The sequence below is a fragment of the Kwoniella pini genome, chromosome 10 (assembly GCF_000512605.2).
Source record: "Kwoniella pini CBS 10737 chromosome 10, complete sequence".
Taxonomy (NCBI): domain Eukaryota; kingdom Fungi; phylum Basidiomycota; class Tremellomycetes; order Tremellales; family Cryptococcaceae; genus Kwoniella; species Kwoniella pini.
Window position 1 is genome coordinate 482,984 of NC_091725.1, and position 27,119 is coordinate 510,102.

The 27,119-nt window shown below is 42.1% G+C and overlaps 6 protein-coding genes across 6 annotated transcripts; 4 read left to right on the forward strand and 2 right to left on the reverse strand.

Moving 5' to 3' along the window:
• Positions 1–92: 92 nt before the first annotated feature.
• On the forward strand, positions 93–3,140 carry I206_106981 (uncharacterized protein; the record flags this gene model as incomplete). The annotated part of the gene is made up of 9 exons (XM_070203437.1): positions 93–244; positions 317–796; positions 880–1,031; positions 1,096–1,455; positions 1,538–1,719; positions 1,777–1,966; positions 2,041–2,403; positions 2,463–2,593; positions 2,706–3,140. The coding sequence occupies 9 exons, from the start codon at positions 93–95 to the stop codon at positions 3,138–3,140; spliced, it is 2,445 nt and encodes an 814-aa protein (XP_070059538.1).
• A 1,423-nt stretch (positions 3,141–4,563) lies between these two features.
• I206_106982 (uncharacterized protein) lies at positions 4,564–5,886 on the reverse strand (the record flags this gene model as incomplete). The annotated part of the gene is made up of 2 exons (XM_019157196.1): positions 4,564–5,613; positions 5,836–5,886. 2 exons carry the CDS (start codon positions 5,884–5,886, stop codon positions 4,564–4,566), a joined length of 1,101 nt encoding a protein of 366 aa, XP_019009914.1.
• Positions 5,887–6,603: 717 nt separating this feature from the next.
• Positions 6,604–7,798, forward strand: I206_106983 (uncharacterized protein; the record flags this gene model as incomplete). The annotated part of the gene is made up of 3 exons (XM_019157195.1): positions 6,604–7,352; positions 7,408–7,644; positions 7,717–7,798. 3 exons carry the CDS (start codon positions 6,604–6,606, stop codon positions 7,796–7,798), a joined length of 1,068 nt encoding a protein of 355 aa, XP_019009913.1.
• A 437-nt stretch (positions 7,799–8,235) lies between these two features.
• Positions 8,236–23,028, forward strand: I206_106984 (uncharacterized protein; the record flags this gene model as incomplete). Its single annotated transcript, XM_019157194.1, has 17 exons — positions 8,236–8,377; positions 8,459–8,602; positions 8,692–9,188; positions 9,246–9,579; positions 9,631–9,757; positions 9,819–10,018; positions 10,078–12,547; positions 12,604–13,080; positions 13,137–15,263; positions 15,325–15,780; positions 15,838–17,704; positions 17,757–18,463; positions 18,521–20,904; positions 20,950–21,999; positions 22,052–22,200; positions 22,252–22,711; positions 22,778–23,028. The coding sequence occupies 17 exons, from the start codon at positions 8,236–8,238 to the stop codon at positions 23,026–23,028; spliced, it is 13,842 nt and encodes a 4,613-aa protein (XP_019009912.1).
• A 188-nt stretch (positions 23,029–23,216) lies between these two features.
• I206_106985 (uncharacterized protein) lies at positions 23,217–24,694 on the reverse strand (the record flags this gene model as incomplete). The annotated part of the gene is made up of 5 exons (XM_019157193.1): positions 23,217–23,277; positions 23,345–23,583; positions 23,645–23,785; positions 23,854–24,426; positions 24,500–24,694. 5 exons carry the CDS (start codon positions 24,692–24,694, stop codon positions 23,217–23,219), a joined length of 1,209 nt encoding a protein of 402 aa, XP_019009911.1.
• Positions 24,695–25,055: 361 nt separating this feature from the next.
• Positions 25,056–26,041, forward strand: I206_106986 (uncharacterized protein; the record flags this gene model as incomplete). Its single annotated transcript, XM_019157192.1, has 6 exons — positions 25,056–25,065; positions 25,226–25,308; positions 25,424–25,538; positions 25,642–25,706; positions 25,779–25,858; positions 25,939–26,041. 6 exons carry the CDS (start codon positions 25,056–25,058, stop codon positions 26,039–26,041), a joined length of 456 nt encoding a protein of 151 aa, XP_019009910.1.
• Between the last annotated feature and the right edge of the window lie 1,078 nt (positions 26,042–27,119).

Consider the following 27,119-nt stretch of genomic DNA (forward strand, 5'->3'; position numbering starts at 1 on the left):
ATGTATACTCGTCTTTGTTATCACTATTCATAAAGAAACAGCCTGAGCATTTAGCCCCTTTTCAAGGTGATCCGACAAGTCAATCAATCACAATGGCATCACTGCGTAGACCATCTGCGGCTATACCGAAAGGACAAGGGAATGATGGGGGTCCCAGACCACCTGTGCCAAGTATGAATGAAAAGAAGAAAGACGCTAGAAAATCTAAAGTGGGAGATAAAATCAGGAAGAGAATGAGTATGAGGTATGTTTCCATCTAGCTAGTGTATGATCATTTAATCTGAAGCTGAATACCTCCTATATTATGACACAATAGATACATGGGAAATGATCAATTACCAATTTCTACTATTCCACCTTTACCAATTACAGGTCAAAATGATTTTTTAGATTCAGATCCTTATGGAGGAGCAGATTTTACACCTTTACCAGATGATGCACAAACTGGTGAAACTTATTTCAATCAATTTGGTTCACCTGAATTTTCGAAATTAGGATTTAGTAATTCTGATAATTTAAAAGATGATGAAGAATTATCAAATATAAATAAATTAGGATCAACTAGTAGATCATTATTAATTGAACAAGAAGGTATTAAAAGAAGAGGTGCAGAAGATTTAACAAGAGAAGAAGAATTTGATTTAAATGAATTAAATAAAGAAGATTTTAATTTAAATGATTATTTAAGAAGAACTTTAACTGGTGCTGATGAAGAAGAAAAAAAAAGATTTAAAGCTGCTTTAATGAGAGAAAAAGGTAAAAATAAAAAAGAATTACAAAAAAATGTATTTAGACAGTAAGTTTCTTTCCAAAACTTCTTTAATTTGTTTGACTTTTACTCTCTTTATTGTGGGTGAAAGCTAAATCTTTTGGAATTAGTTATGCAGAATTCGTTACTATTTCTAAAGAAATTTCTACTTTAGAAAATGATATGCTTGATTTAAAAGATTTATTAGGTCAATGGAAAGATTTACCTCAATTAATGGGTATGGCAGATACATTAGCTCCTACACTGGATAAGAGCGGTAATAGTAAGTCGGGTAAAATATTCGAGGATGTTTGAACTCAAGCACACTTACTGATCTTTTGATATAGTCGAAAGAAGGAGAACACAACGAAACTCAGTCATGGATTTACAAAACTTATATAAATCTCAATTAACTCAACTTTGGTCTACTGTTGAAGGATCACAAAAATATTTACCCCTTGTACCTGGAAGACATCTAGTATTTGAAACACACAATTTCGTAGAGCTGAATGCAGCCACATACAAGGCGAAACAAAATGTGTCAATGTTTTTGTTGAACGATTTACTATTGATCGCAGGAAGGAGGCGAATGAAATCTGCTACTCCTGCAGAAGGAGGTGAAAAGGAGAAAGAAAGAGGAAGGATGGTAGCTGAACGATGTTGGGTCTTGGCTGATTTGGTGGTAGTGGATGTTAAAGACAGTGGTGGTAAGCTTTGATTACATTCACGCCTACCCCAACACATACAGGTACCCTAAAGGAGAATGGAGCTGAATCGAAATGTCGGCAGACCTTACAAACGCGCTTAAAATACGTAGAGGTAAAGAAGTGTGCGTGTACAGAACATCTCAGCCCGAAGACAAGAAATCTCTCTTGGCTGCTTTTAGACAAGTCTCACAAGAATTAGGAGAGAAAAAGAGGAAAGAAAGCGAAAAAGAGCAGGAAAGGAGGAAGAGTATGTGGCACGGTGAGGTGAGTAGAAATCGTCGAGGCCTTATAAACCAGGGTAATGCTCATAATTGCTTGTAGAAACCCGGCGGACCGTCAAGCGGGACACCAGTTCTACCTGGTCTGATGAGTTCAGGTCGACCCCTGTCCACGATTGGCATGTCAATGGCAGACTCGAAAGATCTCAGATGGATTGACGAGTACGGGGACGAGCTTACTATGGCAATTGCAAGAAGAGATTGGGAAGAGTCTGTCAAATTTGCAGAAAGAGGTAAGCATTTTTTCTGCATCACATCATACGTTTGGTGTGTCATATGTCGTGCTGAATATTAACGCTGTGAATAGGTCGGGATTTACTTAAAACAGTGTCTTCCAATCAATCAGCTCTTTCACTCTTAACAGCAAAGCTTGATCAATTAACTCCAACACTTATAAATCAAATCCTCCATGATCTTTCTTCATCACAAATACGTAAGAATCAGACCGCTACTTTAGTCTCTTACTTGAATAGATTGGGTTATTCAGATCAAGCAAGAGATGTGTTTTTAAGAGCTCGAAAAGATTTGATGTTAAAGAGGATACGAAGTATAAAATGTGAAGGTGATATATCTATCTATATATCAGAACTTTCTGTGGTGTGTTTTACAATTATTAGACATACGAGCGATTGGTTCATAAATGCTTTTAAAGAGAACATGATGGCTTCTGGTAAGCGAATTTGTCATTTCATGATGGATTCAATGACTGATAACATGGCCCGTTGATAGGATTTACAACTTGGGCAAAAGAGCAAATCGAAACGTTTGCGGACATGTTTAGGAGGCAAGTTTATGCGCCAAATGTTGATCAGAGTGTAGTGGATGAATGTCTGAGAGTTACTGCTTCTCATAACAGGAAGGTGAGTGGCATTTCAAAAGTCGCCAATGTTGTCTCAAACTCACTCTGAAGGACACGCGCGTATGGCGAGCTGTGTCATACTGGAGATAACACGTGGCTGATATCCCAAGTAGCTGCTGCGAGATGTTGGACTTGATTTCACATACCTTCTATCGACAATTCTACAGCCTGATCCGAGTTCCTCACTACCTCATCAGCTTTTCGATAAAGCATTTACAAGCAATACACAGGGAGCGGGACAATCAAATCAAATATCATATCAACAACCGCCGAAATTATCAAGTGATACGAGACAATCATCGGGATTTAAACCAACCATAGGAAGGACAGATTCTGAAATTAGCGCAAGGAGCCAACGGTCGGTTGGCCGAGAAGATTCTGGGACATCGATGAATCGAGATCGATCTTACAGTTCATCATCAAGAGATGGTCTCAAAGTAGGTAATACAGCGCCTTTAAGTATTCCTTCTCGACCTCGAGGTCCTGGTGTTCATAGTCCTATCAGTTCAGGATCCGGTCAATCGACTAGATTGGCTGATTTGAAATGAGAAATATATAGGCGTAGCGAAGTAGAATAATCTTTTTGTCTTTGTATTGGCATGGTCATTTTGATGTATCACAATAATTATCCACGGGATGTTTATTATGGACTATGGCCTCTCGAGTTTAATTGTACGAAGACGTTGAGGTTATGTTTCAAATGATGAAGCCAGGTACTTTGCCTATTGAGCTGAATCAGGGAGATACAAGTTCAGAAGCTTCACTTGCTCTTGATAGGGAAAAACGATCGATGAAGCATTGAATGAAAATTATAATCATCGTTAATATCATATCAAATTCAAGATATTTTCGTACCTAAGGTGACATGAAATTTTCATCCGGAAAATTAATAAGCCATTAAGATTTGAAAAGAAATCAAGAGAATGGGTATTTTTGCAATGACCTTGCGGAAGATCGTGATTGATTTTATAAATTCTTATCGTATAAAAATATATGGAGGTGCTCAAACGTTAACACAACTTTCGGCAGTACGCTTGAACGTTTGGATTCATAATCTAATGACAGCTATTGTGTAATTAATATATATTTTGTATGTAGAATTTACTTTGCGTTTCAATTCATTGCCACAGACTGTGAATATTGAATTTTACTTCACAAACTACGACTATGAGTCATTTATCTATTCCGAATAAATTGAATATATTCAATTCTACGAATTAATATCGTTTGTAGGAGAGAGCAGAAGAAGATTTATACAAGATGAAGAACTTTTTCCTTCAAATAAGAAAAGAGTAGTGACAAGTTGAATTATGAGAGACAAATGAGATTGGAATGACAAACTTTCTCACCATAAATGTATTAATTTTAAATCTAGGAATGGGATTGATAGTAAAATACTTTACATCAGCCAAAATCTCACTCATATCACTAAATCCCATTTAAACTTCTTATTTGATCATACCTTAACTTTCGAATGAGGTTTGCTGATCTTCGAATGTGATTGAAAGGGCCTTTCATTTCTTCTTCGTTGTATAGCATAGCAACGAGAAACTTAGATTTCATCGAAGGTGAATCGACTACCGTACCTAATGCCAAAGTCGAAATCGCAATTAATAACTACTATATTTTAATAGCGTCAGACCTCTTTGCTTTGGTGCTACTCATTGTAGCTCAAGTGACGGGAGATGAGGATGCGGGGGAAATGGAAAGGTCTGGGAAATCGTAGATGAAAGACGGGAGATACGATGGTATATGTGAAATGGCGATACGTGCAACAAACTGTCCTCCGGTGGGTATCACATGAATTCAAGATATTACATTAGAAGTGCAATTATTCATCTTGATATATATCCGGGTATACGTTGAAATCAATCATCGAAATTGAAAAAAAAATTGTCCTGAGAAGTAGATACTTAAAAAAATTGATACAGAATATAATTTCAATCACATTTATGAAATGCGAAATGTAATTTAAATGAATAAGGCTGCAAAACCAGTCAAGAAAGTAGCTCCAATCATGATTGAGAATCCAGCGATACCATTTTGAGCTACAAAAGTAGGTTGAGCAGCTGAAGAGAAGTTTTGAGCAAGTGCTCCAACTTCAGATTTGATAGCATTGATGAATGAGATACCACATGTGGAATTGATAGCATTCCATAAATCAGATTGACCACCTAAAATAGGAGATTGTTTAAGACCCAAAGCGTAAGGTACTTGAGTTTCCCATTTGACGTAAGCTACTAAAACTTCCCTTGTACATGGTGTACATAATGCAGAAGATGCCATTGAAGGTTGTAAGAATAAGAAAGGAAGGTTGGTAGATTTGTAAGTAGCAGTGTTAGGTTTGATAACAGTTACCATGTTTACTGATTGTGAGCTATCCCCATTATCTTGTCTTCTGTTTAATACGTTCTCGGCAAATCTCTTGGAAATAGAAGAAGCAGCAATAGAGACTTCAACGTAAAGGTTTTGAGCGGCGTATTGAATTGGGTTGGTGAGTTCTTGAGCGGTAGCAGCGAGATTAGCGAACAAAGTATTGTTTCCTGCAGTAGTGATAGCGGTAGTATTGCTTGAAGCAGTGGAGTTGGAAGATGTGGTTGCGTTTGCGATTTCATTTGATCTAATTTCATTAACACAGTATTCTTGATTACCGGAGTTGATAGAACAAACTGCACCCTTAAGAGGGTTGACAACGTAAAGAATGTCATATAATTCTCTTACATCGGAATTGTAAGCGGTAGCGGAGGTCAACTCGGCGTTACATTGAGAGTAAAAGTTGGCCAACCATCCTCTGATTGTTGAGTCGGAACATCCAGCATTGCTCTTACAGATAGAAGCGAGGGTATAGTTAATTGAATCTTCTGTCAAGTTGCTTTGTGCAGTAGGTGAGAAAGAGGATGTGGCGTTGATAAGGGGAGTGACACAAGAAGAAAGTGTTCCATCGTTGTTGAGAGATTCAAGGAATGTGGAACAGGATGAGGTGATGTTAGAGGGGATAAGAGTGGTTGAAGTACTGTTAGACTATTATAATTTATCATAACGTCAGCGTCCATCTTCTCTATCTCTACACCATACACTAAATCCTTTGACTCTTCCCATAGCATCATCTACTCTGTATTATCGGATCCTGCCAAAAACAACCATTGACTAAATTGCCTAGTCTCCCTCCTTCCTTACACAAACTCCTTTGTACTCTGATTACATCACGCCAGCATCGCTAAACATGAATACATGAACACTCACTTGTGCTTGAGAAGCAACAGCTAAGGCAAGAGCCAAAATAGCGTATTTCATCTTGAGTATTGTTTTATGAATGGTCGGACGATACTATAATTCGAGTGAGATGTTTATTTGTTTTTGCTTTGTTTGTTTTTCGCAGTTGATTTTGCTCGCGTTGTTTACCGAGGCCAGGTTGAAAGCTGTTCTCAGTGGTACACTTTGCAGTTGGAAATGAACGTATTATCAGTGAATGTGGATATGTGTGAGACTATAAAGGATGAGTTTATCGCCAAATCAAGGTCAGATGAAGGAATGTTATGTACTGAATATTACCAGCCATAAGAGCATAAGGACCGAGTATACAACAGTAATACCACCATGTAATGTAAAAAGGGGTCCTTGTTACGCCTTTCCGTTACAAAAGGTCATTATTTGTGGCATTTCTTCAATTTTCAATGTTATTTTCGCTTGAGCCGCGGCCTGAGACAAGGGGTGTCAAAGGGCTAAATTACCCTGAATCATCAAAACAACAAAACCCCTCAAAACCACATGTACTGCGCGTGGACGATGCTTGACTATATATAATTACGGTGCCCCGAGCTGATTTTCAGGTACGTCGATGCGTATAGTTATTTTACAACCTTAACAAGTGATCACACCTGTCTCATCAATTGATTGTTGTCTCAGCAGCATGCAATTTCATCCAGACAGGATAATCTTATTCCGTAACAACGATCAGTATGTACATTATTGTACTGTGTCTAAGCCGAGCGTTTTCAAGGCGATAATAAAATGCCAAACGACGATTCTCAGAGGGTAATGACTCATTCTCCTTCTCCGGCAGCTTCCCCCCATGAGTACAATCCTCTCACTATCCATTTGCGCTGCTACACAGGTGGAACTCGTTCGGAGCTAGATCCTTCCGCTCTCGAGAACTGCCGATTTCAAAGGACAATCGAATCTAGAGAAGACAAGGCTGGCTTAGCAGTATTGACCCCAGCTCCTCCCTCGGCCGATGTAGCCAACAACTCCGGTCTTCTCTCCGAGGGACCATCATCCGAGAAGGTATCATCACCAGCTTCGACTACGCCTATTCCGACGTCACCGCAAGCGGGAGCATCTGGCTCTTACTGCCTTTATGTGGACGAGCACATCTACACTGGACAACTTTACGATATCCTCAGAGGTAGATTGGTAGTAAATGATTCTGCCGGGCCTGAAACCCGCGTCGTCATGAAGGTTATGAGGCCAATCACTTTCGAGAAAGACCTTGCTGAAGACGAGGAACCTCTCGAGTGTCCTTGCTTTTACAATCCACATTATGACGTGGAAAGCGCTATCAAAGCAGTATACAACGAAGATCGAATGTATGAGCATCTTTCCCAGTTTCAAGGTAAAATTATACCTCAATACTATGGCCTGTATACCTGTCAAGACGAGAGTCGGGATCAACCCAAGTTGATGGTCATGTTATTGGAAGACTTGGGACCACAGGAAAATCCTTTTAACATGATGGATGACGAATATTCTGTGGATGAATGGTCAGTTCTCTTCAACACCTTCTGCTTTTTGCTCAAGCTGACAAAATGTGTTTAGTAAAAGGCCATTAGAGATATATTATAAACTCCACCACGAAAAGAATATTGCGCATTACATTCCAAAATTTTGGCATGTTTTACGAAGACAAAGTGTTCCTAAAGAACATGAAGATCATTTAGTAATGATTGATTTTGCTAATGCTATATCGCTTGAGACGAAATCTATCAAGGAAAGAGAAATCTTGATCAAACATGATAACGAGACCTGGGAAGTATCAAATCGCATTGATACAGAGTTAGTCAACCCATCTTACCTATTGATTCTGACTTAAAAGTTTTCTTGGGAACAAGCTGACAACATCAGTAGTCCTGAAGGAAATCTGTACACTTATCCCGGTTGGCGAAATTATGATGATGAAGATTACAAGTTTATTTTAGGTATTGAATGAATCTCAACATTCATCAAAGGCCACCATTTTTTTTTGTACTCTTATATCTATTATTTCAATTTATACCATTTTCATCTTTCTCATCATATGCTTGTATATACTGCCGCTCGTATATTCGTTGTATATATTCGTTGTTGGTAACAAACAATCTCAGTATCAATAATAATTTCTAATCTGCTTGCTGATATAACAATCTCACAATTCATGTAGATATGCAAAGAGTTACTGCTCATATATTTTTGAATAATTTACCACTGCTGCATTCTTGGTGCTCGAATGACTTTTACCTCCACTTTTTGACGCGTCGAATTATAATGAGCTACTACTGTCGTGTTGAATAAAAGTCAATGCGCTCATCACTTTCGTATAAACATATACCCAACAAAGAATCTTACTTCATCAGTCTATATTCCCTAAATAGACGGAATCGATGGGAGATGGCTACATCAGCAATTGAAGATGGGTTTGATCCTTCCATTGATGGTGAGGGAGCAAGTAATGGAACGGGAAATGGAACGGGAACTTTGGAATTCGATGTGACTGTTTTCAGGTCATACCTCGAAACATTGCTTCTTCCTGGTGAGTCTATCACCTTCAATTAGGCAGGATCAACTGTTGGGCAACTGAAGTCCTGCTGATGTTATGGATTTGACTGTCTAGTCATGTCTGCAACGAAAGAGGAAATAGAGGATTCATTGTTTGAAGACCCGAGCTTTGATGAAAAGACTAATAGATTCGCTACAGATCCAAGTTGTCAAGTTGTGTATCTTACAAAAGAGAGATATGTTGATGTTGACGAAGATGGTAAGTCCAATTATCATACACACTTGATCTTAATCCCCTTTCTCGGGTTTATGAGTACTGAGGCTTCGCTAAATTTCCAAAAAAACTAGATACACCGCTGGCACGAAACACATACCGTCTTCACCTACCACCAACCCCACCCCATTCAACTAATTGCATATCCACACTCGCGTTAATCAAGATATCCCCCACACTCGATTCACTTAGTCCTCTAGGAGCGCAACTACATTTCTTGCAGTTATCTACCTCATCTACAATACCTTCACTCATTCCCGACGATGTACCTTCTGGGGCATCGACCGTAGTCACTACTCCAGCTGCTCAAGCGACACCATACGATGGTCTTCACAGTCTAGTGCACTGGGGCGTAGCTCCTTGGTTCGATTCTTACGTTTCATCTAAAAGCAACTTAACGGAAAATACCATTAATAAGAAAAGTCAGAGCGGTGAAGCTTCAATGGGTATTCCAGTAACTAAAAAGAAATTTGCGGAATTGGAGTTGAGCTTATTGCATTTAAAACAAAATGTCGAAATCCCTGAAGCTCGATTGGGAGTACATCCAGCCATTAGAAAAGCTGTTGCTCAAGTGAGTAATCCCATTACTTCGTCATAAGCTGCCAACGCTGACCACGCTATCATACAGTGCCATGCAAACGGTACTAGAGTCTCAGTTGATGCAGTTGAACCGGCATCTCTGCTCTCGGATCCAGCATTCCTGAATAAGCTTCAATCGGATGTCAATTCTTGGATTAAGGAAATACAATCCGTTACCAAGTTATCGCGAGATGTGGCATCGGGCACAGCTTCTCAGGAAATTAATTTCTGGATATCTATGGAGCATGCTCTTGAAAACATTGAAGCTCAGTTGAGAGGGGAAGAAGTTGAATTAGCTATGGATGTATTGAAACATGCTAAGCGGTTCCACGCCACTGTTAGTTTCTTGGCAGATACAGGTCTAAAAGAAGCTACGGGTATCGGTTAGTACAAAATTTACTGAATAAGACATAGAGCTGACCCGGCTGTTCCAGTGCATAAACATAACATCCTGATGAAAGACTTCCCGTTGGATGAACTCCTAGCTGCCACGGATTTGGCAAAGATCCAAGAGGCTATCTATCTGATATTCGGACATATCAATAAAAAGCTCAAACTTTCGTAAGTTCTCTATGCCATGATGTCACTATCATCCGTCATCCCTGACATGCAATGTCCACAGACCCTACCCGATACGGCGAACTCTTCCTCTTGTCGAAGCTATCTCCTCGGACTTCAACGATCAACTCCTCAAAGTACTCGGAAGCCAGCGATTGATGTACATGGATTATGCTAAATTCGAAGAAGTGATGGCTATGGCTACCGAAGTTTTCGTAACTTGGGATGAGAACATGAAAGACTTCACCAATGTCGCCAGAGAAGGTATGCCAGCTGTTTTGACATTGCAATACGACCAAAAGGCTGATCCATTGATAATGCAGTCTCTCGTAAACGAGCCGAAAAGTTCATTTCGATCAAAATCAATCCTACCCATTCTAAATTACAAGAACGAATCGCCTATCTCCGAGGATTCAGACGTTCTCACGAGCAACTGAGAGTTATGACCTCATCCACCAGGACGTTCAGCGGTCTCGGTCATGATGCGCCGTTTGAGATCAACATGGAAGAAGAAGTTCGACTGAGTTATGAAAGCGTCAAAAACGTCGATGTGCTCGATGTCTCATCCGAGGGATCCGAGATCTGGTATACTGCCGAGACTGCCTACAATGACCGAGTAGCTAGAATCGAGAATCAGATCATCTCAAGATTGAGAGATAAGTTGGCTACCGCGAGAAACGCTCAAGAGATGTTCAGAGTATTCTCGAAATTCAATACCCTCTTCGTCCGGCCGAAGATTAGAGGCGCCATTCAAGAATATCAAACTCGTCTCATTGAATCTGTCAAGGAAGATATTCGGAGCTTGCGACAAAAATTCACTGAGAATTACCGGAATTCTCAAGCGTATCATATGTCACAAATGCGTGACTTCCCTTCGGTTTCAAGTGCAATCATTTGGGCAAGACAAATCGAACGACAGCTTCTTACGTATATGAAAAGGGTAGAAGATGTATTAGGCAAAGGATGGGAAAGTTATGCCGAAGGCCACAAACTTCAAGTTGAAAGTGCTTCATTCCGGGCGAAACTAGATACCAGACCACTCTATGATGCTTGGATAGGAGATATAACAAAAAGAGGAAATCTCACCATTCAAGGAAGACTATTCGACGTGATCAGAACTCGAGCCACGCCAACTAACGCGCAAGGTCAGCTACAATTGGTTGTTCAGTTCGATCCTCAAGTGATCGCGCTCTTCAAGGAAGTTCGAGCCCTCATTTGGCTTGGGTTCCCCGTACCGTTGACAATCAGCCACAAAGCTAAAGATGCAAAGCGGGTTTACCCTCATGCAGTCAGCTTAATGGAATCTGTGAGAACCTATACCCAAACATTGGATCTCATTGATCAGAACGAGGATGTCGCTATCCTACTGGCGAGCTATCGATCTCATGCTCAACAGATGATACAACGAGGTGTCAAAATGCAATGGGATCATCTCGTCAATACCTACGAAGGCCAGCGATACCTCCCAGGTGGAGCTGCTGATGTACGGGAGAACCGACATTTCCTGTTTGTCCGAGAATTCGCTTCGGTTATCTCCTTACTGCAAGACAAAACCAATGCTCTTATGGAGATCTCTACCGACATCAATCGAATTGTTGACGAGCTTTCCACTTGTGAATTCACCTCCGAATCCTTCTCCAGCCTTCTAGCGCAGATCCAGAAAACTATCGATCACCTCAACTTGGAGAATTATAGTAATCTCGATGCTTGGGTAGTCAGCCTGAACAAGAGAATTGACACGGTCTTAAAAGAAAGACTCGTACAAGCCATCGACATATGGTGCGAGGAGTTTGGTCGTGAAGACGAATCGACTCTGCCTAACGGGGACGTCTTGAACGTTAAGTCTGGTAAATCTGATCTCGTCATAGAATCTCTTGTCCACGAAGTAAGGATCAGAAATCAAGTCATATATCTCGATCCACCCATCGAACTGGCTAGGCAAGAATGGATAGGACAATTCCAAGATGCCTTAGCAGTAGTTTGTAACCTTAACCGAATCAGAAGCTCACGATACGAAATCAGTCTTCAAGTCGAAGACGCCGACGTAGAAGAAGTATCGTATGTCGGACTGCTTACATCATTCGAAGGTGGTACCCTTGAGAAGCCGCTAGCTTTGATTGAAGATAAAGTTCAAATAGTTAGTGCCTACGTGGACAAATGGCTTCAGTTCCAGTCTTTATGGGACCTCGAAGCAGAATCTGTGTACAATCGACTCGGTGATTCATTGGCTGATTGGGGTCAACTCATCTCTGACATCCGCCAAGCTCGTACGACTTTTGATACAACCGACACCAAGAAGGAATTCGGTGTTTGTGTGATCGACTATGCGAATGCTCAAAGTAAAGTCAATGCCAAATATGACTCCTGGCAACGAGAATTACTGTCTAGATACGGCACAAAACTTGGATCATCTATAAAGGAGACATATTCTGCAATATTGAAAGCTCGTACGGATTTGGAAACTCTCGCTATAGAAGGATCCTCTACTGCTCAAGCTGTATCTTTCATCACTTTCGTGCAAGACCTGAAAAGGAAAGTGGCCAAATGGACACCCGAGATAGAAGAATTCAGCTCTGGTCAAAAGACCTTGGAAAAACAAAGATACTCCTTCCCCAGTGACTGGCTGTACGTTGACCAGTTGCAAGGTGAATGGAGCGCTTTTTCGGATATCCTCAAGAGAAAGGATGATTCGATCAAGGAGCAAGTTGCCGGTCTTCAGCTCAAGATCGTCGCTGAAGATAAAGTCATTGACGGTAGAATAAGGGATTTCGTAATGGAATGGGAAGTGAACAAGTAAGTTTGGCCTCTCTTCGTAGATGAAGGTGGCTTATAAGATCTCTTTGGCGTAGGCCTTTGCAAGGCAGTATCAAGCCTGAGACGGCTATGAATACTCTCAACGTATTTGAAGGACGACTAACACGGTTATCGGACGAATATAATCTTGTTTGTCGAGCGAAAGAAGCTCTAGATCTAGAACATACTAAAGACGATAGATTGCAACCTGTTACAGAGGAATTAAGGGATCTGAAAGCCGTTTGGACAGCTCTCTCAGGGATTTGGGGCAGATTAACACAATTAAGAGAAAATCTTTGGTCGACTGTACAACCTCGTAAACTTCGACAAGAACTTGATAGCATCTTATCTTCAACAAGAGATATGCCGAGTAGAATGCGACAATATGCCGCTTTTGAATATGTCCAGGAAACCATTAGAGGACTGCTGAAGTCGAATATCTTGATTGGAGAATTGAAATCTGAAGCTTTAAGAGAGAGGCATTGGTCCAAATTGTATAAGGCTTTGAGGATGCCGTCTACCCAAGCTACAACGTAAGTTGGTTAACGATTTCATTTCTTGGTCAGGTCGCTAATAATCTTACCTTCAGTATGACTCTGGGTCAGGTTTACGATCTTGATATCAAACGAAACGAGACACTCATCAAGGAAGTCGTCCTGCAAGCTCAAGGTGAAATGGCTTTGGAAGAGTACATTAAACAAGTCAAGGAGACTTGGACATCATATTCGCTTGATCTCATAAACTACCAGAACAAGTGCAGGCTGATTAGAGGATGGGATGACTTGTTCAATAAATGTGGAGAACACCTAAACTCACTCACTGCTATGCGAATGTCACCATACTACCGAGTCTTCGAAGAAGATGCCGCCTCATGGGAAGAGAAGTTGAACCGGATTCACGTCCTCTTCGATGTTTGGATCGACGTCCAGAGGCAATGGGTGTATCTTGAAGGTATATTTTCTGGAAGTGCAGATATCAAGCATCTCCTGCCCGTGGAAAGTTCTCGTTTCCAAAATATCAATTCTGAGTTCTTGACGGTCATGAAGAAAGTCAGCAAATCCCCGTTCGTACTTGATGTTCTGAATATTCCTGGTATACAGAAGAATCTTGAACGGCTTGCCGATCTACTCACGAAGATACAAAAAGCCTTGGGGGAATACCTAGAGAAAGAACGATCATCTTTCCCTCGTTTTTATTTCGTTGGTGACGAAGATCTTTTGGAAATTATTGGTAATAGCAAGGATATTAGACGAATCATGAAACACCTCAAAAAAATGTTTGCAGGTATATCAACCCTTCAGCTGGACGAGGAAGAAACTCAACTACTCGGATTCTCATCCAGAGAAGGAGAAGAAGTGTCCTTTCGAGCACCAATCGTACTCAAGGATTATCCGAAGATTAACGACTGGCTTGCTAAAGTGGAGTCTGAGATGCGAATGTCCCTGGCGCACTTATTGTCCCAGGCTGTTCAACAACTTCATGGTTTCTTCCAGGTAGATAGCGAGCTCTCTCTGTCTGACCTACTCGCCTGGATCGATTCTTATCCTGCTCAGCTGGTGGTTTTGGCCGTTCAAGTCGCGTGGACCAATTTAGTGGAGTCAGCAATCTCCTCAGCTGGGCTTACCGGCGCCCTTATGCTAGTGTCTAAAACCCTTGACATACTCGCTGATACCGTTTTGCAAGACATCGCTGTCTTGCAAAGGAGAAAGTGTGAACATCTGATCACAGAGCTTGTCCACCAACGAGACGTTATACGATCACTCATTACTGCTGCTGTAAGAAGTAATACAGCTTTCGATTGGTTATACCACATGCGATTCTACCTAAACGAAAATATCGACGATCCACTTCTTCGATTACAGATCCGCATGGCCGATGCTGTTTTCCCGTACGGTTACGAATATCTCGGTATTCCCGATCGACTTGTCCAGACTCCCCTTACCGACCGATGTTACCTTACTCTAACGCAAGCCCTCGATAATCAGCTTGGTGGATCCCCCTTTGGTCCAGCTGGTACGGGTAAAACGGAATCAGTCAAGTCTTTAGGAGTTCAGCTGGGACGATTTGTCCTTGTTTTCTGTTGTGATGAGACATTTGATTTCCAAGCTATGGGTCGAATCTTCATTGGTCTTTGTCAGGTCGGTGCATGGGGATGCTTCGATGAGTTCAATCGACTAGAAGAACGTATCCTTTCAGCCGTATCTCAACAAGTACAAAGTATTCAGCAGGGATTGGCTCAAGCAGCTACAAATCCTGACGCAGAAGTAGAGCTTGTAGGCAAGAGACTCAAGATCAACACACGAACAGGAATTTTCATCACTATGAATCCTGGATATGCGGGTAGATCAAACTTACCTGATAACCTGAAAAAACTATTCAGAAGCATGTCAATGACTAGACCTGATCAAGAATTGATTGCTCAAGTCCTACTGTTCTCCAAAGGGTTTAGAACAGCTGAAGTATTAGCATCGAAAGTCGTACCATTCTTTAACCTTTGTGCGGAGCAACTTTCTGCTCAACCTCATTACGATTTCGGTCTGAGAGCTTTAAAAGCTGTCTTGGCTTCCGCCGGTATACTGAAAAGAGATCGACATCTGAAAGGCGGAGATAAGGGAGATGGAATGGATCAAATAGTGGAACAGCAAATCATGATTCAGAGTGTCACGGAGACAATTGTACCTAAACTAGTTGCCGAAGATGTGCCCCTTCTTAAAGCGTGAGTGGTTTCAGTTCGAAGAGTTCGGAGCACGACTAATCGCTCTTTATATTGTTTATAGTCTCTTGGAAGACGTCTTCCCCGGTGTCGAATATGTGCCTGTGGACCTTGATGCTCTCAAGGCTAAAATCTCGGAAGTATGCCAAGAACGTCAACTTGTGGCGGGACCAGCTTGGATCGAGAAAGTGGTCCAGCTTTATCAAATACAAAACATCTCTCATGGGTTGATGATGGTGGGACCTTCTGGTTCGGGTAAAACACAGTCTTGGCAGGTTCTTCTTAGTGCTTTGGAACGTTTGGATGGTATTGAAGGCACTTCTTATGTGATCGACCCTAAAGCTATCGATAAAGAAGCCTTGTACGGTACTCTCGACCCAACTACGCGAGAATGGAATGATGGTCTTTTCACCCATATCCTCCGAAAGATCGTCGATAACGTCAGAGGGGAAACAACCAAAAGACATTGGATTATATTCGATGGTGATGTTGACCCAGAATGGGTCGAGAACCTAAACAGGTGAGTCAGCTGATCTTAGCTGATATTGGATATACTGCAGCTGACAAAACTTGTCAGTGTTTTGGACGATAACAAGCTCCTCACCCTACCAAATGGTGAACGTCTCAATCTGCCGCCAAATGTGCGGGTCATGTTTGAGGTTGAACATCTCAGGTACGCTACACTTGCAACAGTCAGTCGATGCGGTATGATTTGGTTTAGTGAACAAGTAATCGACACTGCTATGATCTGCCAACATCACCTCAACATCTTGACTACAGTTCCAATCGGTGCTGATGATGAAGAATCACCTGACTATATCACAAATGCACCCGCAAATACCCAATTGGAAGTGCAAAAGCAGATTGTCAAGATACTCGAACCGCATTTCGGATCGACTAGTTTGGTGAATTCAGCCTTGAACTTCGCCGAAAAATGTGCACACATTATGGATTTTACTTCCATTCGAGCTCTCAATACCCTTTTCTCGCTGCTAAAGGCCACTATCCGCAATGTTTTAGAATACAATATCCGACATGCCGATTTCCCTCTCGCTGCAGACAAGGTGGAAGCTTACGTATCAAGACGATTGCTACTCAACATCGTCTGGTCTTTCGTCGGAGACGCGAAATTAGATGTACGGGCTGAATTAGGTGAACATCTTCGAAATGAATCGGGTATTGAAACCCCTGTTCTAGGTCCCGGTGCATCCTTGATTGACTTCGACGTCGATGTCGCCTCTTCAGCTTGGGTCGCTTGGCAATCCCGAGTGCCCTCTGTCGAGGTTGAAACTCATGCTATAACTTCGGCTGACGTGGTCATCCCTACTATCGATACGGTACGACATGAAGAGGTTCTCTATAGTTGGCTTGCAGAACACAAACCGCTCATCCTCTGTGGTCCTCCCGGTTCTGGTAAAACGATGACGTTATTCAGTGCTCTGAGGAAATTACCAGATCTTGAGGTTGTCGGTCTCAACTTTTCTAGCGCTACAACTCCGGAACTTATCCTCAAGACATTCGAACAATACTGCGAATATCGAAAGACACCCAACGGGGTCGTGTTAGCTCCTCAGCAGATCGGTCGATGGTTGGTAGTGTTTTGCGATGAGATCAACTTACCCGCAACAGACAAATACGGTACTCAACGAGTTATCTCTTTCCTGAGACAGCTGATGGAATGTAACGGATTCTGGCGGACATCAGATCTCGCTTGGGTGAAGATGGAGAGAATCCAATTTGTCGGTGCTTGTAACCCCCCTACGGATCCTGGTCGAGTACCGCTTAGTCACCGATTTATGCGTCATGCTCCCGTAGTCATGGTAGACTATCCCGGAGAAATTTCTCTCAAACAGATTTATGGTACTTTCAACAAAGCATTACTCAAGGTCATCCCGACACTCCGAGGTCACTCGGATTCTTTAACAGATGCGATGGTCGACTTCTATCTCGCTTCTCAGAAACGATTCACGGCTGACGTTCAAGCTCATTATATCTATTCTCCTCGAGAACTCACAAGATGGTCAAGAGGTATATATGAAGCAATCAAACCTCTCGAAACCCTTTCAGTAGAAGGCTTAGTACGGGTTTGGGCTCACGAAGCTCTTCGATTATTCCAAGATAGATTGGTAGCTGAAGATGAGAAAGCTTGGACAGACGAAAAGATTGATGCTACTGCTTCTCTACATTTCCCTCAAATCAATCAAACGGAAGCTTTGGCTAGGCCAATCTTGTATTCCAATTGGACTTCAAGGAATTACATACCGGTTGACAGGGAACAGCTCCGAGAATACACCAAAGCTAGATTGAGAGTATTCCATGAGGAAGAATTGGATGTCCAACTTGTTCTGTTCAATGACGTTCTTGATCATGTACTTAGGATAGATAGGGTTTTCAGACAAATACAAGGTCACTTATTGCTTATCGGTGTCAGCGGTGGAGGAAAGGTAAGCAGTGATGTTCATCGAATTAGATCGACGCTGACCAAGATACGCCTAGACTACCTTGTCCCGATTCGTTGCTTGGATGAATGGTCTCAGCATCTTCCAAATAAAGGTGTCCAATAAATATACAGGCGCGGACTTCGATGAAGATCTTCGAACTGTACTGCGAAGAGCAGGATGTAAAGGCGAGAAGATTTGCTTCATTATGGACGAATCGAATGTGCTTGATTCGGGTTTCTTGGAAAGGATGAACACTTTACTTGCCAATGCCGAAGTTCCGGGCCTCTTCGAAGGAGATGAACATGCTGCTCTGATGACAGCTTGTAAGGAAGGCTCTCAACGAGATGGACTCATGCTTGATTCTCATGAAGAGCTTTACAGATGGTTCACCCAGCAAGTGGCTAGGAATCTACACGTTGTATTCACCATGAACCCTCCTGCAAACGGTCTCGCATCAAGAGCCGCTACTTCCCCAGCTCTTTTCAACAGATGTGTACTAGACTGGTTTGGTGACTGGTCCGATCAAGCTCTATACCAAGTTGGCTCGGAATTCACCCAAACCCTAGATCTCGATATGGCTTCTTATACTCCCGCTGTTCCTTTCCCTGCGGCCTATCGAGATCTCGCCTTACCTCCTTCACATCGACAAGCCGTCATCAATGCTATGGTCTACGTCCACCAATCCATGCAACACGTGACTAGCAAGCTAGCTAAACGACAAGGGAAATACAACCATATAACACCTAGACATTTCCTGGATTTGTAAGTACCCATATATCGATGATCTCGTATCGCATCACACTAATAGCGTCCTTGCAGCATCAATCACTACGTCCGACTTTTCAACGAGAAGAAGGAAGAGCTGGAAGAGCAGCAGCGACACCTTAACGTTGGTCTTGATAAGCTGCGAGACACTGTTAGCCAAGTTGAAGAACTTCGACAAAGCCTTGCAACCAAAAGTTCGCAATTGGAAGCTAAGAATGCAGAGGCGAATCAAAAGCTTAGACAGATGGTGACGGATCAACAGGAGGCCGAGGCGAAGAAAGCTGCTTCTATCGAGATTCAAGCTGCTTTAGTAGAACAAGACCGATTCATTCAAGAGCGACAAGAAATCGTCAAAGAAGATCTCGCTCAAGCTGAGCCCGCTGTCCTCGAGGCCTTAGCTGCTGTCGGTAATATCAAGAAACAGCATTTGTCTGAAGTGCGATCAATGGCAAATCCACCTGAGGCTGTAAAACTTGCTATGGAATCAGCATGTTCTGTCCTTGGTCATCAGATAGACTCGTGGAGAGCTGTTCAAGGTATCATTAGGAGAGACGATTTCATCTCAAGTATCCAGAACTTCGATACCAGGAAAATGTCCAAGGCTGTCCGAGATAGGATGATGAGGGATTATATCAACAAACCAGCTTTCAACTATGAAACCGTTAATCGGGCCAGTAGAGCTTGTGGACCACTTGTACAGTGGGTCATTGCCCAAGTCCGATTTTCCGAAATCCTCGACAAAGTTGCTCCTCTTCGACAAGAGGTCGCTTCCCTTGAGCAACAAGCTGAAAACACAAAGAAGCAAGCTCAAATCGCCACTGATACAGTTGCTGAACTGGAAGCTTCCATAGCTCGGTATAAAGAGGAATATGCTCTACTTATCAGCGAAACTCAGTCAATCAAAAGTGAAATGGATAGAGTACAAAGTAAGGTCGATCGAAGTATGACTTTACTCAAGAGTTTGTCATCAGAACAAGAGAGGTGGGATGCCGGAAGCAAAACTTTCGATACCGAAATGGGTACTATTGTTGGAGACGTAATGATTTCAGCTGCATTCTTAGCTTATAGTGGATTCTTTGATCAACATTACCGGGAGCTCATGCGAAGAGAATGGATCGATCACCTCTCGGAAGCTGGTATATCCTTCAAAGCCGACCTTGCACTTTCCGAATTCCTTTCGACTGCAGATCAACGTCTGAGCTGGCAGGCCAACTCTTTGCCCGCGGATAACCTGTGTGTCGAGAATGCAGTCATGCTCAATCGATATAATCGATACCCACTCATTGTCGATCCTACTGGACAAGCTGCAACTTTCCTCCAAAAGGAGTATAAAGACCGAAAAATTACTGTTACCTCTTTCATGGATGAGGCCTTCCTTAAGAACCTTGAAAGTGCCCTGCGATTCGGTAATCCACTACTCATTCAGGATGTGGAAAACCTTGATCCAATCCTCAACTCGGTTCTTAATAGAGAATTGCGTCGTACCGGTGGTCGAGTCCTTATAAGAATCGGTAATCAAGATATCGATTTCTCGCCTGCATTCACCATGTTCCTGTCTACTCGGGATCCATCAGTCGAATTTTCACCAGATATCTGCAGTAGAGTCACCTTTGTTAACTTTACTATGACTCGAAGCAGTCTGCAAACTCAAGCTTTGGATAAGGTACTCAAAGTGGAAAGACCTGAAATTGACCAAAAGCGAACGGACCTTATGAAACTTCAAGGGGAATTCCGGCTCCGATTAAGACATCTGGAACGATCACTTCTTCAGGCGCTAAACGATTCATCTGGAAGTATCCTCGATGACGACAAGGTCATCGAAACTCTCGAAGTGCTCAAGCGTGAAGCAGCGGAAGTTACCAGGAAAGTCGAAGACACCGAGGTAGTCATGCGAGAAGTCGAAGCTGTCACAGGAGAATATTTGCCCTTAGCTCAGGCTTGCAGTGGAATATACTTTACCCTTGAACAACTTGCAAATATCAACCATTTTTACCAATTCTCTCTCGATTACTTCCTAGAAATTTTCGACTACATCCTCTTGAAAAACCCCAATCTCAAGGGGGTTACCGATTTGCAGGCCAGAAAATCCATTCTACTTCAAGATATTTTCTTGGTCGCTCACCAACGGACCTCGAGATCGCTATTACATACAGATTATTTGGTTTTGGCTATTTCTCTGGCCAAACTTAGACTCAGAGGCGATATCGGTTCCGCGGTACTCGATGAATTAGACGCGGTACTCGAAGTACCGAGCGGGGGACCTCAAGCTGATCTTCAATTGACAATGGAACAGAGGAGAAGCTTGGGCAGTTCAATAGGTGCAGATGTTGCCAAGGCGTTGGAGCAGGATATAGAACAAAATGGCGAAAGATGGAAGCAATTCTTGGATTCTGTCACTCCTGAAAGAGACGTTCCATGGTGTTGGCCTGAGGCCGATGGTGAGTCGACATATCGTCAATCAAGCAGTACTAACCTTCTGGCAGATCTGTTCATTGCGGCGAGACGTATCACCGTCATCAAGCTTTTCCGACCTGACCGCCTTATTCAAGCCCTTTCTGCATTTGCTGATCTCGCTTTCGGATCCAATCTTGGTCAAGAAGCTGGAAACGATCTTCAGTTGGTTGTGGCGAATGAAGTCGGACCAACGCACCCTGTAGCCTTAGCCTCGGTACCAGGATACGATGCAAGCTACAAAGTCGATAATCTTTGTCGATCGGTCGGTGTCACATGCGTCTCCGTAGCTATGGGTTCCGCAGAAGGATTCGCCCTAGCCGATCAAGCGATCGCCAATGCCGCTAGAATCGGATCATGGGTATTGCTTAAGAATGTTCACCTTTCTCCTGGATGGCTAGCTCAACTTGAAAAACGATTACACAGCTTATCACCCAACCGTAACTTCCGATTATTCTTTACTATGGAAACCAACCCCGTCATTCCCGTCAACATCCTTCGACAATCTAGAGTAATCATGAATGAACCTCCTCCTGGTGTGCGAGCGAACCTTCTCGATACGCTAAAGGGTATCCCTCAATCTAGAATCGCCACTGGTCCAGCCGAAAAAGCACGGTTGTTCTTCTTATTAGCATGGTTCCATGCTGTAGTACAAGAACGTCTTCGATATCTACCTTTGGGTTGGAGTAAAGGATACGAATTCAACGATTCTGATTTCGACGCCGCTCTCAATACGATCGATTCCTGGCTTACTGCCTTGGCGAAAGGTAAAGCGAATGTTGATCCAGCTCAAATACCTTGGGTAGCCCTTGGTACACTGATCAAACAAGCTGTGTATGGTGGACGAGTGGACTCAGATTATGATCAACGGGTCGTGGATGCCTTTGTCGACAAAGTCTTCACTGCTAGAGCTTATGATCCAGACTTCAAGCTTGTGGAAAACTCTGACGGAGATCTAAGTGTACCTGAAGGAACACAAATGAGTCATTTCATCACCTGGGCTCAAGCTTTACCTGAGAGAGAACCGCCTGCGTGGTTGAGTCTACCTGGTACCGCTGAAGGATTAGTCGCCGCTGCCGAAGGTGAGTAAAGCCGCTGCCAGCAAGCCACGAATGAGCTGACGATCTATGATAGGTGATGCTCTGATGGTGAAATTGAGAAAGATGAGAACTACGGATGATGAAGAGGATGACAGTGGACCAGCAGCAGCATTGGCAGGTAGACCCGCATGGATGAATGTGCTCAAAGGGCATGCTGAGGAATGGCTGAATAATCTACCTCAGGTATGTGTCTTTCGAAACGTGGATGAGGACTAGGTACTGATCCTAAATTAGACTCTCGCAACACCACCTCAAGATAATTCTCCCTTATCTCGGTTCTTCCTACGAGAAGTCTCGACGGGTTCAAGATTGCTCTCCCGAATCCGACGGGATCTCTCGGAGCTCATCCAAGTATGCGATGGTGATGTGAAGCAAACCAACGAACTACGTGCTTTAATGACCGACTTGAACAAGGGAACGATTCCATCACATTGGAAGAAGTTCAAGATGCCTAGAGGAGCTTCAGTAGCTACCTACATCTCCAACCTTGGCGAAAGGCTCAAGCAGCTAGAAAGTTTAGCAACTAGACCACAAATGGAACAAGGTATATGGCTAGGTGGATTGTTCCAACCTGAAGCTTATATCACAGCAACTAGACAAGCTGTAGCCCACGAAAAAGGTTGGTCATTGGAACAATTGGTACTTAGTGTTGAAATTGAAAGGACTGGTGGTGAAAGATCATTTACCATACAAGGTAGGTACCTTCCACTTTTCTTCAGTCTGATCAAGAGGATTTTCAGCTGACAAGTGCTAAAATTAGGTCTTACACTTCAAGGTGCTTCATGGTCATCTGAGCATCTCTCGCTGAATGAAGGCAAATCAATCTTACTTGGTCCATCCCAGATCATATGGAAGAAATATGATCAAGTTCCGCAAAAGGGCAATACGGTTGATTTACCTGTTTATCTGAATGGAGATAGATCCGATTTGCTCTTCAGTGTCGACTTGAAGAGTCAAGGTGAATCTCAAGATGTGTTCGCGCAGAGAGGTGTCTGTTTGACAATAGCATAAAGAGTGAAATAAGTGGAAAAGGACTGAAATAGGGATTCAAGCGTATATGGAATTTTACGACTATTATGATGACGATGATGATGAGAATTGAATATGTGTAGATATGCATTGTTATGAAATGGCTAGTTTCTCAGTGTACAAATGATGAAGAAGCCTTTGTAATCAGAATGCGTATGATAATAAGTGATTTATCCCATTAATTGCGATACATCTGCCGGAGGCCTTATTGTTTGGGAAAAAGTCAAAAGTCTATAAAGTGTCTCAACGATCAGCATATATAATATGATTGATTCTAAGATTGATCTACAAAGCTTACCTCTTAACAGCTTGAATATATTTTCTTGAAACTTCATCATTTAATACATGTGCAATATTGTCTTGACCAATTTTTTCTCTTGCAGATCTTTCATGAATACCTACTGAAGTTACACCAATTGGCCAAGCTGCATTTCCAATTGATAACCTCAGATAAGCATCATTTGCTTTTAAATATGAACGTGATTGCATATGATGAACTAATTCTGCTAATAATCGAAGTACATCTGGTGGAAGATCCTATTGTTGAAAGTGAAATTAGCTAGCAAATTCTGATATATGAAATTGACACTTTAATTACTCTTGCACGTAATGATTTGAACAAAGGTTTTAGGTTTTGAGCAGATTGAACTTGTGTAGCAGCTGCCATTCTACCTTGAGTTGAACGTCGTATTTCCTCAGGTCGTAAATCCATATATTCTTCCCATTCTTTGATAACATTCTATAAATCAAGATTAACCAAGATGTCAGTGACCATCATTACATATGAGGAAAAAACATTCTACTGACCTTCAAAGCGTAATATATCAATGGATATAATTTGTTAGGATCCGATTTAACCAAACTCAAATCTAATATACCTAAATCTTGACCCTTCTTTTTTGAATTACTATCCTTTTTATCCACTACTTCAACATCTTTCGCATCGTCACCTGATTTATCATTATTGTTATTATCTTTTTCAAGCTCTTTAGATAATTTAGATTTTTCTTCAGATTGTTTATGTAATTCTCTTGCTTTTCTTTCAATTTCTTTTCTATCAACTGAGGATTCCATTTCTTCTAATGCTCTCATGAAATCGTTTCTACCATGATGACCTCCACTTCCACCAGCTTGACCATCAATTAATTCTAATGCTCTTAATCTTAATCTACGTTCTTTATCAGATTCACCAAATAATCTAATAGGTTGACCTTTAGCTCTAAGTCGCCGTATACATTCTTCAGGTGATATATTGAATCCTTCTTTCTCCCCTATGGTTGAATTTGAAGGTTCAGGTGTATTTCGTGAAGATGAAGAAGCTGATGGAATAGGTGAAGAGACTGCTAACCGCTTCAAAGATGTATGACGAGCTTGTTCAGCCTGTACAATGCAGATAATTAGTACAAAGATGTCATCTCTTCTGCAAAATGCAAGCAAAAGTCGTTTGACTCACATCTTTTTTCATCCTTTCTTGCTTTTCCAGATCCCTCTTTGCTCTCTCTTCCTGTCGCTTACGCTTAGCCTCTTCCTCTTTCAGACGCTCTACATCTGCCCTCCTCATATATTTGTTAGCTGGTCCAGCACCATCCCCTGATTCCACTTCTAATGCTTTACGTTTGGCGGAAATTTCAGCTAAAAGTCCGTCCATATCCAATCAATCCTTCGAAGCCTGTACGCTGGGTTTGGCTGTTTTTGTACAATTCGTAAGTGATGTCAATTGATTGTAGTATTTTGGGTTTGTGACGCGATATGAAAGATGCTCGAAGTTGAATTCTAGCGAATTATACATTAAGGTGGCAAAATAACAAACACAGGTATTGCCACTTTCGGTAATTTAGCTTTAATGCGTCACTTACCGCAACGTCCATCACAACGACATTAACATGACGGCAACAATAATGACACCAAGTCTTCTGACCTTCATGAGATCTCATTTTGAATAGACATTGATAAATTTTTCACCCATTTCGACTTGTTATAGCTCATAGCAGACAAGGCAGAAGAGTAGAATGGCTAAAGGTGTGTTTCCGCGGTCTCCTTTCCCTCTCTTTCATGGCCAACAATGGTTGTTCGAGCGTCGGACAATGGCTCCTTGGGGACGAAATTCAAGGCTATCAGAGCCGCGGAAGACGATCCAAGACGATGACAAGCTGATGCGGACTTCTTATAAATGTTGCAGTACCAAGAAGTTTCCGACTTTTATCGGAGCTGGAACATGGAGAGAAAGGTATAGGAGATGGATCGTGTTCTTACGGATTGAAGGTGAGTTTCATCGTATTCGGCAACGAGGATACTTGGGATTGCCTCTGCATGCCAGCTTCTTTTTTCCTTTGAGATAAAAAATTGGCTCGCTAAGACATTAGCAACGCTCCGCTAGGACTCCGATGACATCGCTATGTACGAATGGAATGGGACTATCCTTGGACCACCTCATTCAGCTTATGAGAACAGAATCTTCAGTTTGAGCATTTATTGCGGAGACAGGTATCCTGGTGAGTAAATAGGGGGAAAATTGAGCTTTTCATGCTTTCTCTTATGTCTAAGCTCTATTTATTGGATCAGCGGCTTACCTTCCTTATGATTAACTATTGTTAGATATGCCCCCTTTGGTCAAATTCGAAAGTAAAATCACTCTTCCATGTGTAGATCAACAAGGTTTTGTGAGTGTCATCCTAGCAATTCGACGGCTTGTATCGTAAACTCAACGCTAAGCATTTACTCGAAAATGAAAGGTCAACTTCTCCCGAATCCCTTCAATCTCCAACTGGAAACGAGACTTCACTCTTGAGACCGTTTTAGTGGAATTGAGAAGGTGAATTTGTGTAGTTTCAACATTTATGGCATCTATTCGATCGCATGGCCCGTATGCTGACTTTTGGATTGGCTGTACAGAGACATGGCCTCCCCATCGAATCGAAAGACCCCTCAACCTGCAGAGGGAACTGAATTCCCCCCTGCAGATCTCGAAGCTGTTGCCAGACAGCGAAACGTCTAAGAGTATTCGATCACCGTACTCATCTAGTTCCAATCAACCGCATCCTTCCATCATCCAACCCACTCGTGATATACACCACTTTTGTCGAGCCATGTTTCCTTTACAATAGCAAGATACCAGGTATAATCACTCTTCCCTTTTATTCAGCAATGTGGGGAAGATTCCAATATACAGTCCATGCAAAGCATATTCATTTGTCCATTATACTGAACATTGTAGGAATACTAAATCCGGCTTTTTCTTGATGCTAGGAATGTTAGCAACACTGCTTACACTCCACTGAAGGCTCCAATAAGTTCAACTTTCTATGAGATTTGTCTGATTCCCTTTCGCCGATCTTTCCGATATTCACGCCTATCGAAACTGGAATAGAAGCTGTCAAGAGGCTAAATGTCATGGTCGAAGAAGGGGCCTTTGATATGGGATGACGAGTATCATCCTTTGCCACCGAATTATCGGTGTAGTCCGCTTGCGGGCAAGCAATGCACTGACAGCTGAACTGAACATTCCTTTGTTCACTAACAACATGACGCACAGCGTCATGGAACAACTCGATCCCCTTTTAATCGACAATACACAAACTGTGTATCAACACATATGGAGAATGACGGAGGGGCCTTATGATAATTTCATCCTTTGTCCTCTCTTACACTTGACTTCTTTTTGCTATATGCAATGGATCGCCCTTCTTCGAATAAAGCATAATACGCAATCCGCGAAAGGAGCGTCACTTGCCGATATTCGATATGAGAAATAGACTAAAGAGAAAGAAGGAAGGCCCGAAACGCCTTTTGAGAAGGCAGACTAATCTAATCCTTCCAATTCAAGGGGCAGATATGGAATATGGGAAAAGGATAACGTGTCATGTAAACAAGATCTGGACTTCGTCAAAAACAATAATTATCAATCAAGAGTGAGATAAATTGTTTCTGAAGATATCATGACTTCGATTGTCAAAATGCCCTAAAACCCACCTTGGTCTTCAATCACCCTTATACTACTTATCGCCATTGTCACTTTGTAGGTGAACGATAAACTCGACGCCTCTTTCCTCTTGACATCACTTTTCATTTGTTTT